General features: G+C 41.3%; 1 protein-coding gene across 3 annotated transcripts in view; it reads right to left on the reverse strand.

The window, feature by feature from the left end:
• Window positions 1-14874, reverse strand: part of LOC136621990 (ephrin type-A receptor 3-like) — a 236008-nt gene that overhangs the window by 25770 nt on the left and 195364 nt on the right. For all 3 annotated transcript variants that reach the window (XM_066597927.1, XM_066597936.1, XM_066597918.1), the window contains one exon: window positions 5503-5564. In XM_066597927.1, the coding sequence (XP_066454024.1) occupies window positions 5503-5564 (62 nt within the window). The remainder of the gene's footprint in view (window positions 1-5502; window positions 5565-14874) is intronic.

Genomic DNA, 14874 nt, shown 5'->3' on the forward strand with positions numbered 1-14874 from the left:
GTCCATACACAGATACTGGCTGGTGACGGCTCATACAGCTTTATGTACGTTACCCTATTTATATAAAGGATGGCTGGACCATCAGACAGATCAAGCGCTTGCACCTCTTAAATTACCTCTGTTTCTTCATAGATTGTAAGCTCAATAGTTTGCACATTTATCAACTGACTGTCTGATCAGGCAAACAAACATTTATTCGAACGTTCACACCCAATCATTAACCTGTGCAACCATGATAAAACCTGATAAAACCATGGACAAGAATTCTGCTATTTCTGGGAAAGCAAAAATGTTGTTAAAGAGATTTTCCAACAGCTTAAAACTGCTCCACAGCCACTCTGTCCTTCTTGGTTGCTGCTGACCAGGACATGTGACTGCTGCAGCCAATCGCTGGCTATAGAACAGTGTTTCTCAACTCCAGTCCTCAGGACCCCCCAACAGGTCAGGTTTTCAGGATTTCCTCAGTATTGCACAGGTGATGTAATTATTGTCAGCGCCTCAGACATTGCCACAGGTGTTCTTACTATAGGAGATCCTGAAAACATGACCTGTTGGTGGGTCCTGAGGACTGGAGTTGAGAAACACTGCTATAGAAGGTTACAGCTGTTTTTTGGCTGCAGCAGTCACCAAGTCCCGGTCTGAAGCAAGCAGAAAGGATGGGGTTCAAGCAGTTTTAAATCATGAAAAAAACCCTCTAATTTTGTAGAACCCTTTTAAAGAGGTTTTCTGGGACTAAAAAAAAGTAAAGAGCAGGGAATGTAATAAAATACAAAAATAAGCTGTACCTTCTTTAGTGGCCCTCAAGTTGAGTGCAGAAGCCCCATACCCTCCCACTCTGATCCCAGAAGAAGCTGTCACACTACTCATTGTGTAAGTGAGCACTTACTTGGCTTCAGCCATGATGCTACCATGAACGGCATATGACTGGCAAAGCTTGTGATTGGCTGAGAGATCATGAGTAATGACTGCTGCAGCTTCTTCTGCAATCAGTCCTAAGGGCTTCAGGGCTGGACTGGGGGGGTCTCCTAAGGAGTTTTTTTTTAATTCTAGGACATTGCCAGCCCATTAAATAATTTTTAGCACCCCCCTCCCCCCAAAAAAAACACTAGCTGATATTTTGTATTTTTGTAATGGATCTACCTTATAATAATACTATAGTAAGACCTATCAACAGCAACTATGCTACTTTATGATGATTTCTAAATACAATCGACAGTAACTACAGCACAAAGTAAAAGGTAGCCAAAGAGATAAACAGGGTTGTCACACCATAATTTTCCATAAACATGGAGATCATAGATAGGGGTCCCTTCACAGGAACCCACCATATTAGCCTACCAGAAGAAAAAAAAGCTCAAAATGTTTTTAAGGCTGTGTATGCATTGCACCCAAGCCTACTGTTGAGCATATACTCCAAGGACATACACATCTGCCGGAGATTTTTGACTGACGCCTTAGAGTGGCATCTGTTATCCATAAGGATCCATTGTAAAAATAAATTCATACCGTACGCTATATGTTTTTTGCAATGTCCATCTGTATAGGAAAGTGAAGTCTGCTGCGTTTTGCTATACAGCTGGAAAAAAAAGTGTATGCCAACGCATACTGGCCCGATGGAGGCCAAAAGGACAAATGTTGGCCTCTATCTTGTAATTGGGGCTTATGGAAATGCTAAGGAGAGCTTTTCCTGGCCTATAAGTTAGGCTAAGTGCACAGACACAGCATGCACTTAGCCTAAGACTTAGCCATATAATGAGTTCTATCAATGACAAGATGACCAGAATGCCCTGTTCCTAATTCCTATTTTCATTTTTCTTTGATTAACCACCTGTAGCAAATACTTCCATTATTCTGCTATCTCTAAATCTTAAGCCGCCTGAGGTAACACAAGAGATTTTACCAAGACCGTGTCTCTTTTCTGCAGGAAATTTAAGGGGAGGACATGGACGAATAGTGAGCTAATTACTTGGAATTGATTTTAGCATTAACCTGGATTTCAATCCCTGCTAGAGCAGGATAAGAGGCAAAAAAAATCAAATGTTATTAAAACTACACAATTAAAACCAGGAGAAGATGAAACACATCTTGGGGGTTCTGAGATCGCTAAACCTGACAATGAGAAGAAAGGGGAAGGTGAACGATACAGAGCAGAAGAATGACAACATTCTGACACTTGTACGGAGACACCTGTCTGTTTTCTTGCTTTAGTTAAAGGGGACTTAAAACACTTATAGAGGTTTAAATTGGTATAAAATAAAGAAAATGTATACTTACCTGCCCTAGCTGCTCTCCATCCAGCACTGGAGCCTGATCCCTGCCACTCAGAAACTAGAAGTAGCCGACAGGAGGTCACATGCCGTATATTGTGTACATGACTGGTCAGCCAATCATAGGCTTCAACCTCCAGCCAGGTATATGATATTTATCTACTGATAGCCTGTTTTTATATATGGTATATGAGGTTCTGTTTAGACCTCTGTAATCTTACTGTTTTTTTTTTGCTATTTACTACATCATCGAGACTTTCTACTATGTTTTATGGATCAATTCTACAAGGACACTCCTGTCTTAAATGTTGGAGTTAAGCACATCAAAAGGCATAGTCATCATAAAACTCTGAGCATGCTTGGGCAATGCTCAGAGTACAGAACACTCTGGCTATTCATCATTTCCAGGAGCATTTCTGGAGAACGTGCTCTGGCTGTTCATCTTCACTGGAGCACAATCCACAGAGCACACTTGGAGTATGCTAGCTGTGCTTTGTCCAAAAGCAGGGTTAAGGCACTCCAGCAGGTCACATGATTCACTCTATGATGTCCCGAGTTACTCTGGGAGCAATGCAAGAGTGCAATAATGAATACACCTCAAATTTATTAAGTAGCATGCATCTCTTAATAAGTTTGACAGCTCTCAGGCTGTCCTCACACCAGAAATTGAAATCTATACCTGCTATGAGAAGGAATATGTTTGTACTATAATTTGCTTCAATTTCTGGTGTAAGTGATGGCAAATCTGTTGGTCTATAGGAGGCACTTAAATCCAGTTACATTTCTCACCACAAAAGTGGTAAGAGCTGGGAAAAGCTACACATTTTCAATGCCAAAAAATTAACGTAAAGTCATTGATAAATTCCCCCCACTTTCCTCAGAGAATGGAAATACCAACAGGACAAGAACATCCCCTTTAATTCAAGACATTTCTATGATGCCCTAATACCTACGGTATATGCTAGTAGGTGCATTTTGGAGAGTCTACAGAATTTGTAATCACACTAACTAGTTTATGGCAATTAGGACATCTTTCCTATTAAGCCTTGCCTGTGCTCGGCAAATATCCAGAGAGGGCTATTCACCAAACTAGGTCCATCTAATAAGACAACACTTCCACAGACATCTATAAACTATGCACCAGGTCTGGCAACAGCTCATCGCACACCTGGGCACATGCCGAAGCCCATTAGGTCCACGGGTCAGGCACTTTGAGAAATGAGATTCGGTGGCCTGGCACTATATTACAAAATATGTTTTAATACTTAAGAATTCTTTACAAAACACATTTAGCAGCTGAAAGAGCTGGAAACTTTCCACATGTTAATTTTATGCAGCAGGGATCGGCGATTCATGGGGGACACAGATTAAAAATGGAAAGGGGTCACTAATCTTTTACAATGCAAATGTGATTGCAGAATTTTAATATAAAACATATCTAAAATAAGTGGTTAATTAGACAGTGTTTTTAGGCGTACCTTACTGCTATTAAAACATTACAGGAACCTTATCTGGATATGCTGAGGCAGCAGTTCTGCTGAGTTTCCTGTGTCCTTCAGACATTTCATTGTCTTCGATTAAGACTGAGATATGCTTTTCACTTACTGTACATGATTAATTATGGAATTTTCTGATAAGTGAATGTATAATTTTGTCCTTTCCATTATAATTTTTTTCCCCAATCTTTTGGAACGGTTATTAATTAGTGAGAAACTTTCACATATCTTCAGCCCCTATAGTTCTATTTTGTTCTTTACCCAGAAGTAATTGAGAACAACTTAAAATTTAGACTGGCGTTCTTTGAGCTCATGCCAACATCACACAACGTGTCCATTTTTAATAATATCATAAACTTTATTATCATTGAATGTACACAACATATCATCTAAAAGTTCTAATTAGTTATATGTGATGTAACCCATAAGGATACAACTCTAATGGCAAGTAAATGGCTCCAAAGTCATTTCCAAATGGGGCTGTTTTCTACTAGACCTTGTCAGTCAATGGTGGTGTTAGAATTTGGGAATATCAGAGCATCAACTGATTTCCTGCACAGTAAAAGTGCCCATATGTGACCGTCAGCAAAACAATGTTTTAACATGAAGCTGTTTCCCCCTGCTCCCCCATGGACATGGATTTTTGGCTTGGCCAGGCATTCATGTGCTTAGGGAGGTAAGTCATGGCCAGACAGCTGTGGTGGCAACTCATTTCCCAAGAAATAAAAGATTGGATGCTGAAATTCAACATCCCCAATTCGAAATAATTTGTTGGGGAAATACTGAACAGCCCCTATACATATTATAGTGTCATCCGGCCCTGCCAAAAGGTAAGGCTGGGTGGTTTAACCCAGTGTATGGGAGTCTTTGATTTCGATTTGCCACTACAAGTCTTTTTTAAATAAACAAAAAAAATCCAATGACTGCAATAAGATCAATGCTGTGAGGGTGTATATTAAGGTGGCTATGCACATTAATCTAAATTTGATCAAAAAGCACAATTATCACCAAAACAATTGATCATCGGGGGAAAAATAACAACAAGTGATCATTTAAGCTAGCCAAAAACAGATTGGCATTGTCTTGAAAGAAGTTGGCCAATGGCCATGTTTAGAATTTTTTGGCTGATTACTATTCCTTCAATGTATGTGATGTGGTTGGCCATTATATGAACGATTCATCTGTGAGAGAACATTCTGCAGTGGAAGAGCAATCGTCCTTCATCTGATGACACCAAACATGTATAGCCAGTCTGAACAACTGTAGGGGCCAATATAGACCAAAATGTACTTCGTCGACATAACAATTGTTTACGAGATGATCATCCATTCAACAGTTGTTCAGCCATCAACCTACTTGTATCTAATGTGTATGGCCACCTTTAGATACCAACAATATACCCAAAACTTTCTGAATGAGTATAGTGATGAGGGGACCCCGGAGATCGCAGCCACCTCTATTCAACAAGACTTCTGAGGATTGACACTTTGTAGCTAAAACTGGTTGGACTGTCTAATTTTCTGAATGGATATTCAATGTCTTATAACGGTATTTGATTCCTATTCACACTAATTGTACATGTTCTTTTTATGTAGAACAACTTTGAAATGTATGCAATGCAGAGAACACCAGTTGCTTAAGGTGTAAAATATTCATTTCCATTTCTGTTATATGAATGAAAATGAGATTGTTCAAAAAAACAATATAGCCAACTCAAGAAGGTAATTTCTTGTTCTTACCTTTAAGAATGAATCCAAGGAGCCATTCTCCATATACTCTGTAATTATCATCACTGGCTTGCCTGTAGAGAATGGAAATAATAATTCACAAGGTTACTTAACAAGTCAGATCATAGAGGTAACAAACCAACAGTGATGGAGCTACAAGAGCTCATTGTGCTTGAAAGAGACCTGTCTTCGGGCCGAAACATAGTGCAGCTATCTTTATGGAGAAATAAAGCCTTAAGATTTTAGTGCATTGCCTCTATTCTGCTGCCGCAGGCTTCATTTTTTCATGGTTCCTCTTTTGGAACCAGGGTCTGGGTTCCTGTTTCTGTGGCTCTGCAGCTTTATGGTCCTGCCCTGGTGGAATAGGAGGGAGTGCTGCTTGTATACTTTTTGTCTTACTGGAGCTACAAGAGCTGGAGGCTTGGAGATTTCCCCACATATGTGCATTGTTATAACAAAACCATTTTTGTAATGGTTATGTAATAGGGCAGCTGATTAATTATACAGCTAAATATTACATTTTACTGTATTCTGAAACACAAAGCCATGGATGAAACAAGAAGGAGGTGGAGATGATGGCTTCCTCATTTCCCATTTTACAGTGGTGCGTTATTACTTGCTCAAAGGGTTTGTCTGATTACGTTTTCAAATTTAAGTTTCAGCTGCATCAGTGTGAAAATAACCAATTCAGAAGTATTTACCCATGCTTAGCTCTTTAGCTGGACTCGAGTGACTGCTGCCTGCCAATCAGAGACCTCAGTGTCACCACCTGCTCTCCTGGCATCAGCGCTCACATCCTGGGCAACATGATGCCGGAAGTTCTGAACGGTAACGCTGCAAATCACTCCTATAAAAGTGAATGAAGTGGTGGTCATGCATACATGCCAACACTCCATTCACTAGAGGGACTCAGGTCCAGCTCTTATTGTGATCCTTCAAGGTAACAGTAGTTGGACCCCTAGCAATCATAAGCAGGCTATGATTTTACATTCTGGATATTTAAGCAAGTCAACTATCATTTAAAACATGGTTAAACCAAGTCTTCCAGAGCAAAAATGATTCTTTGTTAGTAGTTCTCTGCTGTGGTTAATAGATGGGGGTTCCTGAGTTATGGATGTCATCCCACCTATGTCGTCCATTTGCCCTAAAATGGCATATAAAAAAGGGTCTGTTTTAATGAGACAACCACAGTAGACGACTCAAAAAACTTGTGTACATGTCAAGATTATAATTCTAATATCAACTAACTTGATTTCAGACAGACCCTAAACATATCTTGCACAAATAATACCCCTGCACTAAATTCCATGTTATACATTCTTCTTAATGTTCATCAAACTTTAGAACTTTTAATGCCCAAGTACGGTATATCTAGAATTATAAGACGAGAGCCCATGGAAGTGCGATGTACATCTGCCTTATTGACGGACCAGCATGTTATAAGGTTTATCACACTATGGAACATCAAGTAATTATGTTTAATCACTTCATTTGGTCTGCTTTTCTAAACAGCCCCATTTGCCAGCTAATAGGCAATCCAGTAATGCTCAGCCAATGTGTGTGAAATTAGTGATACCTGCTAATTGATCGGCCACTTTTCCCAGCAGTGTCCCGGACAGATGGACACACGAGTTAATGGTTATGTGCCTCACAAGAGTAACACTTAAGATTTTAGTAGAACATCAGCCCTGAGGTAAGATGTTTCTTTTAATGATTCCCATCAAGCTGAAGGTCTAATTACTGACATTAGGATAAGACAATCGCTGAGTATAGATTCCCCCCACTAATTGTAAAACAGATAGTGAGATAGACATCCTCATTAGTCTGCGCAATCACTGTAAATGATATCGTGTTCATTTACATATCCTATTAACTAACCCTTCATCAATCTGTTAGCAACAGTGAAGGGAATCAGGCGCGCTTTAACCTGTAATTTGATATTTTAAGGAATGGAGACAATTCCAAGATGTGTTGCAATATTTCTGATACATTTTTTCCATGGAACTGTACATATTTGTCCAGACAAACAAATAAACCGGCTTCCTTCCATTTTATTACGTATTGTTGTCATTTTTCATTATAACATAGAATTGATTACCAGTGTTGTCCCACGTTACAAAAGGTCATAACTGCTCATACATTTCCACAATTTTGCATTTCAGGTTGGAAATTTTACAGACAGATTAGTTCTAATTAAACTCTAAATGCTTTAGTCCTGCAGAATGGAAAAGTGAAGAAGGTAAGTATGAGAGTCACATCCCTGGATTCAATGCTCCAATTCCTATGAGCCCACAACTTTAATAAATGGGGCGCATAGGACCTGACAGAGTTCCTCTCAGGCAGGTATATTGTAACACGTCTGTAGTAGGGATCCGTATTATGGATGTGTTACAGATGACATTACAACCATATGTCATCAGTCTTTGATCTGTTTTTGCTTTCCTTTATTTTATTTTCTACTGGGCAAATACTGATCCGTATTTACCCAATAGAAAATAGCAATAAGGAGGTGAAGATGGAAAAACATAGGTCATGCTGCATTTTTGAAAAACGGCTGTGAAAAGTAAGGCCATTATCAAAAGAGGTTTAGGGGCACATGACGAGAACATTGCTCTTCCTCTTTACAAGTCACTGGTCAGACCACACATGGAATATTGTGGACAGTTTGGGGCATCGGTACTCAAGAAAGACATATCAGAGCTTGAGCAGGTTCAAAGACGGGCAGCTAAATTAATGAATGGAATGGGTGGACTACAATACCCAGAGAGGTTATCAAAATTGGGGTTATTTAGTTTAGAAAAAAGACGGCTGAGGAGCGACCTAATAACTATGTATAAAAATATCAGGGGACAATACAGAGATCTCTACCATCATTTATTTATAACCAGGACTGTGACTGTGACAAGGGGGCATCCTCTATGTCTAGAGGAAAGAAGGTTTCTACACCGACATAGAAGGGGGTTCTTTACTGTAAGAGCAGTGAGACTATGGAACTCTCTGACTTAGGACATGGTGATGGCAAGTTTGATAAAAGAGTACAAGAGGGTCCTGGGCGTCTTTCTTGAGTGATACAAAATAACCTTATATAACCATTAATAACTTCAGAAGGGTCGGTGATGCAGGGAGTATTTTGATTGCCAGATTTTGAGTCCGGAAGGAATTTTTTTCCCCTAAAATGAGGAAAATTGGCTTCTACCTCATGGGGTTTTTTTGCCTTCTTCTGGATCAACATTGGGGAATAGTGGGCTGAACTGAAGGGACGTGTGTTTTAATATTGTAACCACATGTGATTTTTTTTCACTCATGGGAAAAAAGGATGTAAATCTAATGCAAACCACATTTTTTTTCAGAACATATTGTACATGCAGAAAAATCATAGTGAAATAGTAGGTGAAATGGTCAGTTTTTCACTGACCTACATCGCGCTCGCCAGTGCAAATACAGCCTAACAGAAGGATAAGTAGATAGATGAAAGAAAAGGGAGGTTGAATTCTGTAAAAGGAAAAAAAAGGTTTAACTGGGAGGAAATAATATGCGGAACAGCCCGCTTGCTGGACCCACTGAGATCCTAATGTGCATGTGTTCTGCAAGACAATTCTACAACATCTGTTCACAGTCCATGTCAAAATAGGTTGAATTTTGTTATCCAATTAGGGAGGTTTCACACAGTGTTTTGAAGAGAAACTAAATTTCTTTGTGATACTTCTCCAAGATTTTTTTTCCAGCCTTTAGTTTTGGCAGATAATAGCGGTAGGTAATAGGAATGTAGGAAATGCACTGCAAGCTGTGCTTGATTTTGGGTGTGTGAGGGGAATGTGGGCACTTTCCCATACTTGGGTTCACGTTTTTGAGTCCATGCAGTTTTTTTTCATATAAATGTAATATGCTCTTTGTGTGGTATTTTTTTTTACATTTTTCCATAGACTTCAAAAGACAAAGAAAAAGGGTCATGTGTGTAAAAAGCAAACAATCTTACAGTGTTTTTTACAAGCCAAAAATGGTAGAAAAAAACTATAGTTTTTCGTGGTACTTGTGTAGTGGCCCAGAGTTGGTTCCCCCACAGCACTTTAATAGGTACCTCTTGTGGTGTGTGTCTGTGTGTGGTGTCAGTTGTATTGGTTTATGTGTACTGTCTATGTCTGGTGTTTTCTCTATCTAACTTAAGTGTGACCTAGCACAATTCACTCTAACCCACTCTAAGTCCTGTCAATTATCTCTAACTAGCCCTGATATTGCGTACCCGGGAGTTTCTCTAGTTCAGCATTGGTTAGGGTAAGTGATATAAAAAGTCAGCTCTTAGGTTTGGATATAGGAAGAGAGAGGAGAGGAGAAGAGAAGGAGGAAAAAAAGGAGAGAGTCAAGCCCCAAAGGAATGAAGTTCCTGATGTCAAGTCCAGCTTAATCAAGGCTGGATAGTATCAAGCCATGCCTAGGGAAAGTTGTAGAGCCGGTTGAAGGAGTATATTTTCCACCCTACCAGAAGGTATTTGAGTGAGGGCAGACCCCGCGCAACAATAAGGAAAACAAGCCTGGCAACCATGAGTGATTCGCAATCCTGCTTAGGCCTTAGTCACACGGGCGTTTTTTCACGCGATTTGCGGATCGCATGACGGATGCGCATCCGCAAATCGCGTGACCGGTGCGCGCAAGTCGCCCGCAAATCGCCCGAAAATCTGCTCCTAGCCGCGTTTCATTAGAAACGGGCTGGAGCTGTCCAGCGCATTGCATTCAATGGAGACGGCAATAGAGCCGGCTCCATTTAAAGCAATGCGCTGCGGGCGAGCCCGGGATGAATTGTCGGGAAGGGCTTAAATATATAAGCCCTTCCCTGCAATTCATCCTAAAATGTGTAAAAATAAAAAATATATATATACTCACCTTCTCCCGGCAGCCGGAGCTCCGCGCGGCCGTCCTGCAGTGGGTGTGAAGGGAGTGTGAGTCAGACCTGCCCCCTGATTGGCTCAGCGCTGAGCCAATCAGAGGCATGTCTCACTCACACCCATTCATGAATTCATAAATGGATGTGAGTCAGACCTGCCCCTGATTGGCTCAGCGCTGAGAGGCAGCAGTCACTCACCCATTCATGAATTCATGAATGGGTGTGTAAGTGAAACCTGCCTCTGATTGGTCAGGGCTGTGACCAATCAGAGGCAGACCATTCAGCAGGCGGGGATTTTAAAGCCCCGCCGACTAAATAGTGCCGAGAAGCAGTTCAGGAGAACTGACAGCGGCCGCGGCTGGACTCCGGCTGCAGCGGAAAGGTGAGTATGCAATTTTTTTTTATTTTAACACATTTTAGGATGAATTGCAGGGAAGGGATTATATATTTAAGCCCTTCCCGACAATTCACCCCGCGCACGCCGGCAGCCCATTGCTTTCAATGGAGCGGCTGTATTGCCGGCTCCATTGAATTCAATGGGCAAACATCGTTCTTCTCTGTCACAGCTGTTACAGCTGTGGCAGAGAAGAATGATTTGTCTTCTATATGTTCTCAATGGGGTCGGCGCTGCTGCCGCCGGCCCCATTGAGCGCATATAGAGAAGAGAACAGGAATCGCAGATCACAGATAGGTGCGATCTGCGATTTCTGTTCTATAATTTATCGGACGAGCGCATAAAAAGCGCTCATGTGTCCAATACCATTGCAAAGCAATGGTTTTATAAAATCGCCGGACGCATGCGCATGCGCAAATCGCGGCTAAAAACGCCCGTCTGACTAAGGCCTTAGACAGAAGTTAGTGTGCCCTTTGGCAAGCCTATGCTAGTTCCTCTTGCCTGGTCAACAACCAGATAACTTAGCCTGGCAGGCCCATCTACTCAAAGTGAGAAAGAGAGCGAAAGTGAAGGAATGTAAAACTGTTGTTTCATGTTCATGCAATGCACCGTTAAAGGGGTTGTCCCGCGAAAGCAAGTGGGTCTATACACTTCTGTATGGCCATATTAATGCACTTTGTAATGTACATTGTGCATTAATTATGAGCCATACAGAAGTTATCAGAAATTATTCACTTACCTGTTCCGTTGCTAGCGTCCTCGTCTCCATGGTGCCGTCTAATTTTCAGCGTCTAATCGCCGGATTAGACGCGCTTGCGCAGTCCGGTCTTCTTCTTTTCTGAATGGGGCCGCTCGTGCCGGAGAGCGGCTCCGTGTAGCTCCGCCCCGTCACGTGCCGATTCCAGCCAATCAGGAGGCTGGAATCGGCAATGGACCGCACAGAAGCCCTGCGGTCCACCGAGGGAGAAGATCCCGGCGGCCATCTTCACCAGGTAAGTAAGAAGTCACCGGAGCGCGGGGATTCAGGTAAGCGCTGTGCGTTTTTTTTTTAAAGTCCCTGCATCGGGTTTGTCTCGCGCCGAACGGGGGGGCTGTTGAAAAAAAAAAAACCCGTTTTGGCGCGGGACAACCCCTTTAAAGAATTCTACTGCATACTGAGAATGCTCAGTGAATGCTATATTCTGCCTATTTGAAAGAGTCAGTAAAAACCGCGTGCCTCTGGTTTCACCAAAGCTCTTCTGTCTGGACTCTTTATTTTACCGTTACAATCATACAAAGAGGCACTGGCGTCACGATGAACTATTACTAATTGCCGACATTAGGTGCCCTTGTGTTATCCATCTACTGCAGGCCATTGCCCTACGCAGAGTAGACCCCACTGTGACTAGGCCTGAGTTAGAAAACCCACTCGAGTTACTTCTGCCCACTTCAAGTCGCTGCACTTGCACCAGTTTTCTAGTATGCAAAAGTCACAAATGTTGTTGCATGCGTTTTAATCAAAAAAGCACCTTTGTTTTATTTTTACATGGGTGTGACAGCCTGCAGCCCATCACATTTACCATAAATTACAATAGTTATGAGCTGGCATAGGTTTTCCTTCCTTGTTTGTGCAGAGCACTGATCCTTTTTTCTTAACTTTTGGCTTAGGGCCCTTTTACATGGCAAATAAAAAATGGAACGAGCATGCAACCAATAAAATGAACAATAATTGGACAGTTTTTACTGTTCATTGGATCCCGACTACGCCTCAAGTCAACCCTTCTGCCCTTGCTTCTATTCAGCGAATCGTTATGACATATGTTTACAAGAAAGGATTTCTAGTAGGAGAATAATGATTTTTAGGTCCACATGAAAGAGCCAGTCAGCGAAAATGTAAAGATTTATCGCTGATTGTTCGCTCGCTGCACACATTTACACCTAACATTTATCGTGCCAACCACTTGATTATTAATTGTGCCATATAAAAGGGCCTTTAGCCATATTTCTAATTTGCAATTAGACATCACAGTCAACAAAGCCCTAGTCAGTCCAGGTATTTCATATGTTTTATCTCAAGCACACCTGATACAACTATTGAAGTCCTTGATTAGTTGCATCAGGTGTGCTTGAGACAACACTTGATTTGCAAATGTGTGCTCCTATGAGGGATTCTATTCAGACGCTGCAGTAGTCAATACAAGTTGAATTTTGTGTTGAATTTGGAGAAACCACCTCTTATATTAGTTGTGGTGAGCTCTTTAAATTGCTCGTTTGTTTGTTTTTTAAACAGCTGAAAGTTTGTCAAATTTGGCAAATAAACCGAATTAGCATTGGGGCTGAATCATTTTGATTGCAACTGTATGCATTCCAATAAAAATATGCCTTCATGCGAACTACTAAATATCCCTAAAGCATTGGTTAAAGCCTTAACAGGAGGATGAAGCAAGTAACAATTGAGAATAGAATTTTATGGACCCAATGGAAAACATTGTAATTGGGCTGCTGTGTCACAACATAAGTCACACAGGCTGGTGATGGACTTGATAACATCTCACAATGTAGACGAAGTAAACTAAGCGGGAATAGCCGGGAAAGGCAATAACAATGCTACAAAGGTTTTATACAGCAGAAGATTAGCCGGACATCTGACAACAGCCTAATGTGCACCAAATAAATGGCATTTCACATAATAAAATTGTACAGAGGTAAAACAAGTCTTCACATTCTCCTTTGTGTAGCTACATAGCTGGACGCTCTTCCATCTCTGTCTTTATTACTCGGTGAAAGGCAGCAGGTGTGTATAGAGCAGGGTTTTAGCATGGCTCCATTTATAATGTTATATTAGTCTGGGATTTACACAGACAGATAAAAGCTGTCAGACGTGATAAATGGGTCTCTTTACTGAATTGCAGATTGGCTAGTGCGCCGGTGCATGACAATTGGAGCTCCAGTAAGCACATTGTAAATCAAAGGAAAAGTTACAATTTTACCATTAATGCTATTATTATTCTTTGTATTATTTTCTGCTATACACAGGATAAAAACATCTAGTGTATCTGAGGTCCCCAGTCTCTCCTAACTTGTGAGCCACTTTCAAGAATGACAGGTCCATGACATTTTCAATGAGCCACGATGGATATTACAAGGGAAATATCCTATCATAGATACGACTCACATGGATCTTAATATTACCTGCCAGTAGTATAATTCACATCATAATGTTTGGACTATTAAGCAATCCAAATAGCATAACGGTTGGGTTATACCTGCAAACTACTGCACACAGAATCCTATGGAGGACAGCTCAGGTGCCATTTACCTGGATCGGAATTAGGATATATGAGGCATCACAAGCCACGGTAAGTACTGCACCAAAATCTCTAGGCTACCTACAGATTTTGATGCAGGATTTAAAATGGTTTAAAACCTACTTCGCCATCAAAATCCACAGTCAGACCTACAGATTTTGGAGGGAAATTCCAGCAACTTTGGATTGGGGTGCTTCCTGCATCCTAATTCCAGCCCATGTGAAAGGTCCTTTACAGTCCAGCATTAGTTATGGACTGTCATTATCTAACCATGTAAAAGGGATGTTCTTGACTGGGTATTCCAGGCTAAATGAGAAGCTTCAAAACCATAAAAGATATTCTGTAAATGTCCATATAAAGTGCACTGAGGGAATAGACCGAGGCCAAATTAGCTTTATGTTCCAGTGTTTCTGAAAAAGAAAACTTTTCTGTACTTGTACAGGACTCAGTAACCACCATATATAGATGTATTTTCATTAGAGATGAGCGAACGTACTCGTCCGAGCTTGATACTCGTTCGAGTATTAGCGTGTTCGAGATGCTCGTTACTCGTAACGAGTACCACGCGATGTTCGAGTTACTTTCACTTTCCTCTCTGAGACGTTAGCGCGCTTTTCTGGCCAATTGAAAGACAGGGAAGGCATTACAACTTCCCCCTGCGACGTTCAAGCCCTATACCACCCCCCTGCAGTGAGTGGCTGGGGAGATCAGGTGTCACCCGAGTATAAAAATCGGCCCCTCCCGCGGCTCGCCTCAGATGCGTTGTGACTTAGCTGAGGGAAAGTGCTATCGTGCTGGAGCTGCTGTAGGGAGAGTGTTAGGAG

This window comes from Eleutherodactylus coqui, chromosome 1 (assembly GCF_035609145.1).
Source record: "Eleutherodactylus coqui strain aEleCoq1 chromosome 1, aEleCoq1.hap1, whole genome shotgun sequence".
Lineage (NCBI taxonomy): Eukaryota > Metazoa > Chordata > Amphibia > Anura > Eleutherodactylidae > Eleutherodactylus > Eleutherodactylus coqui.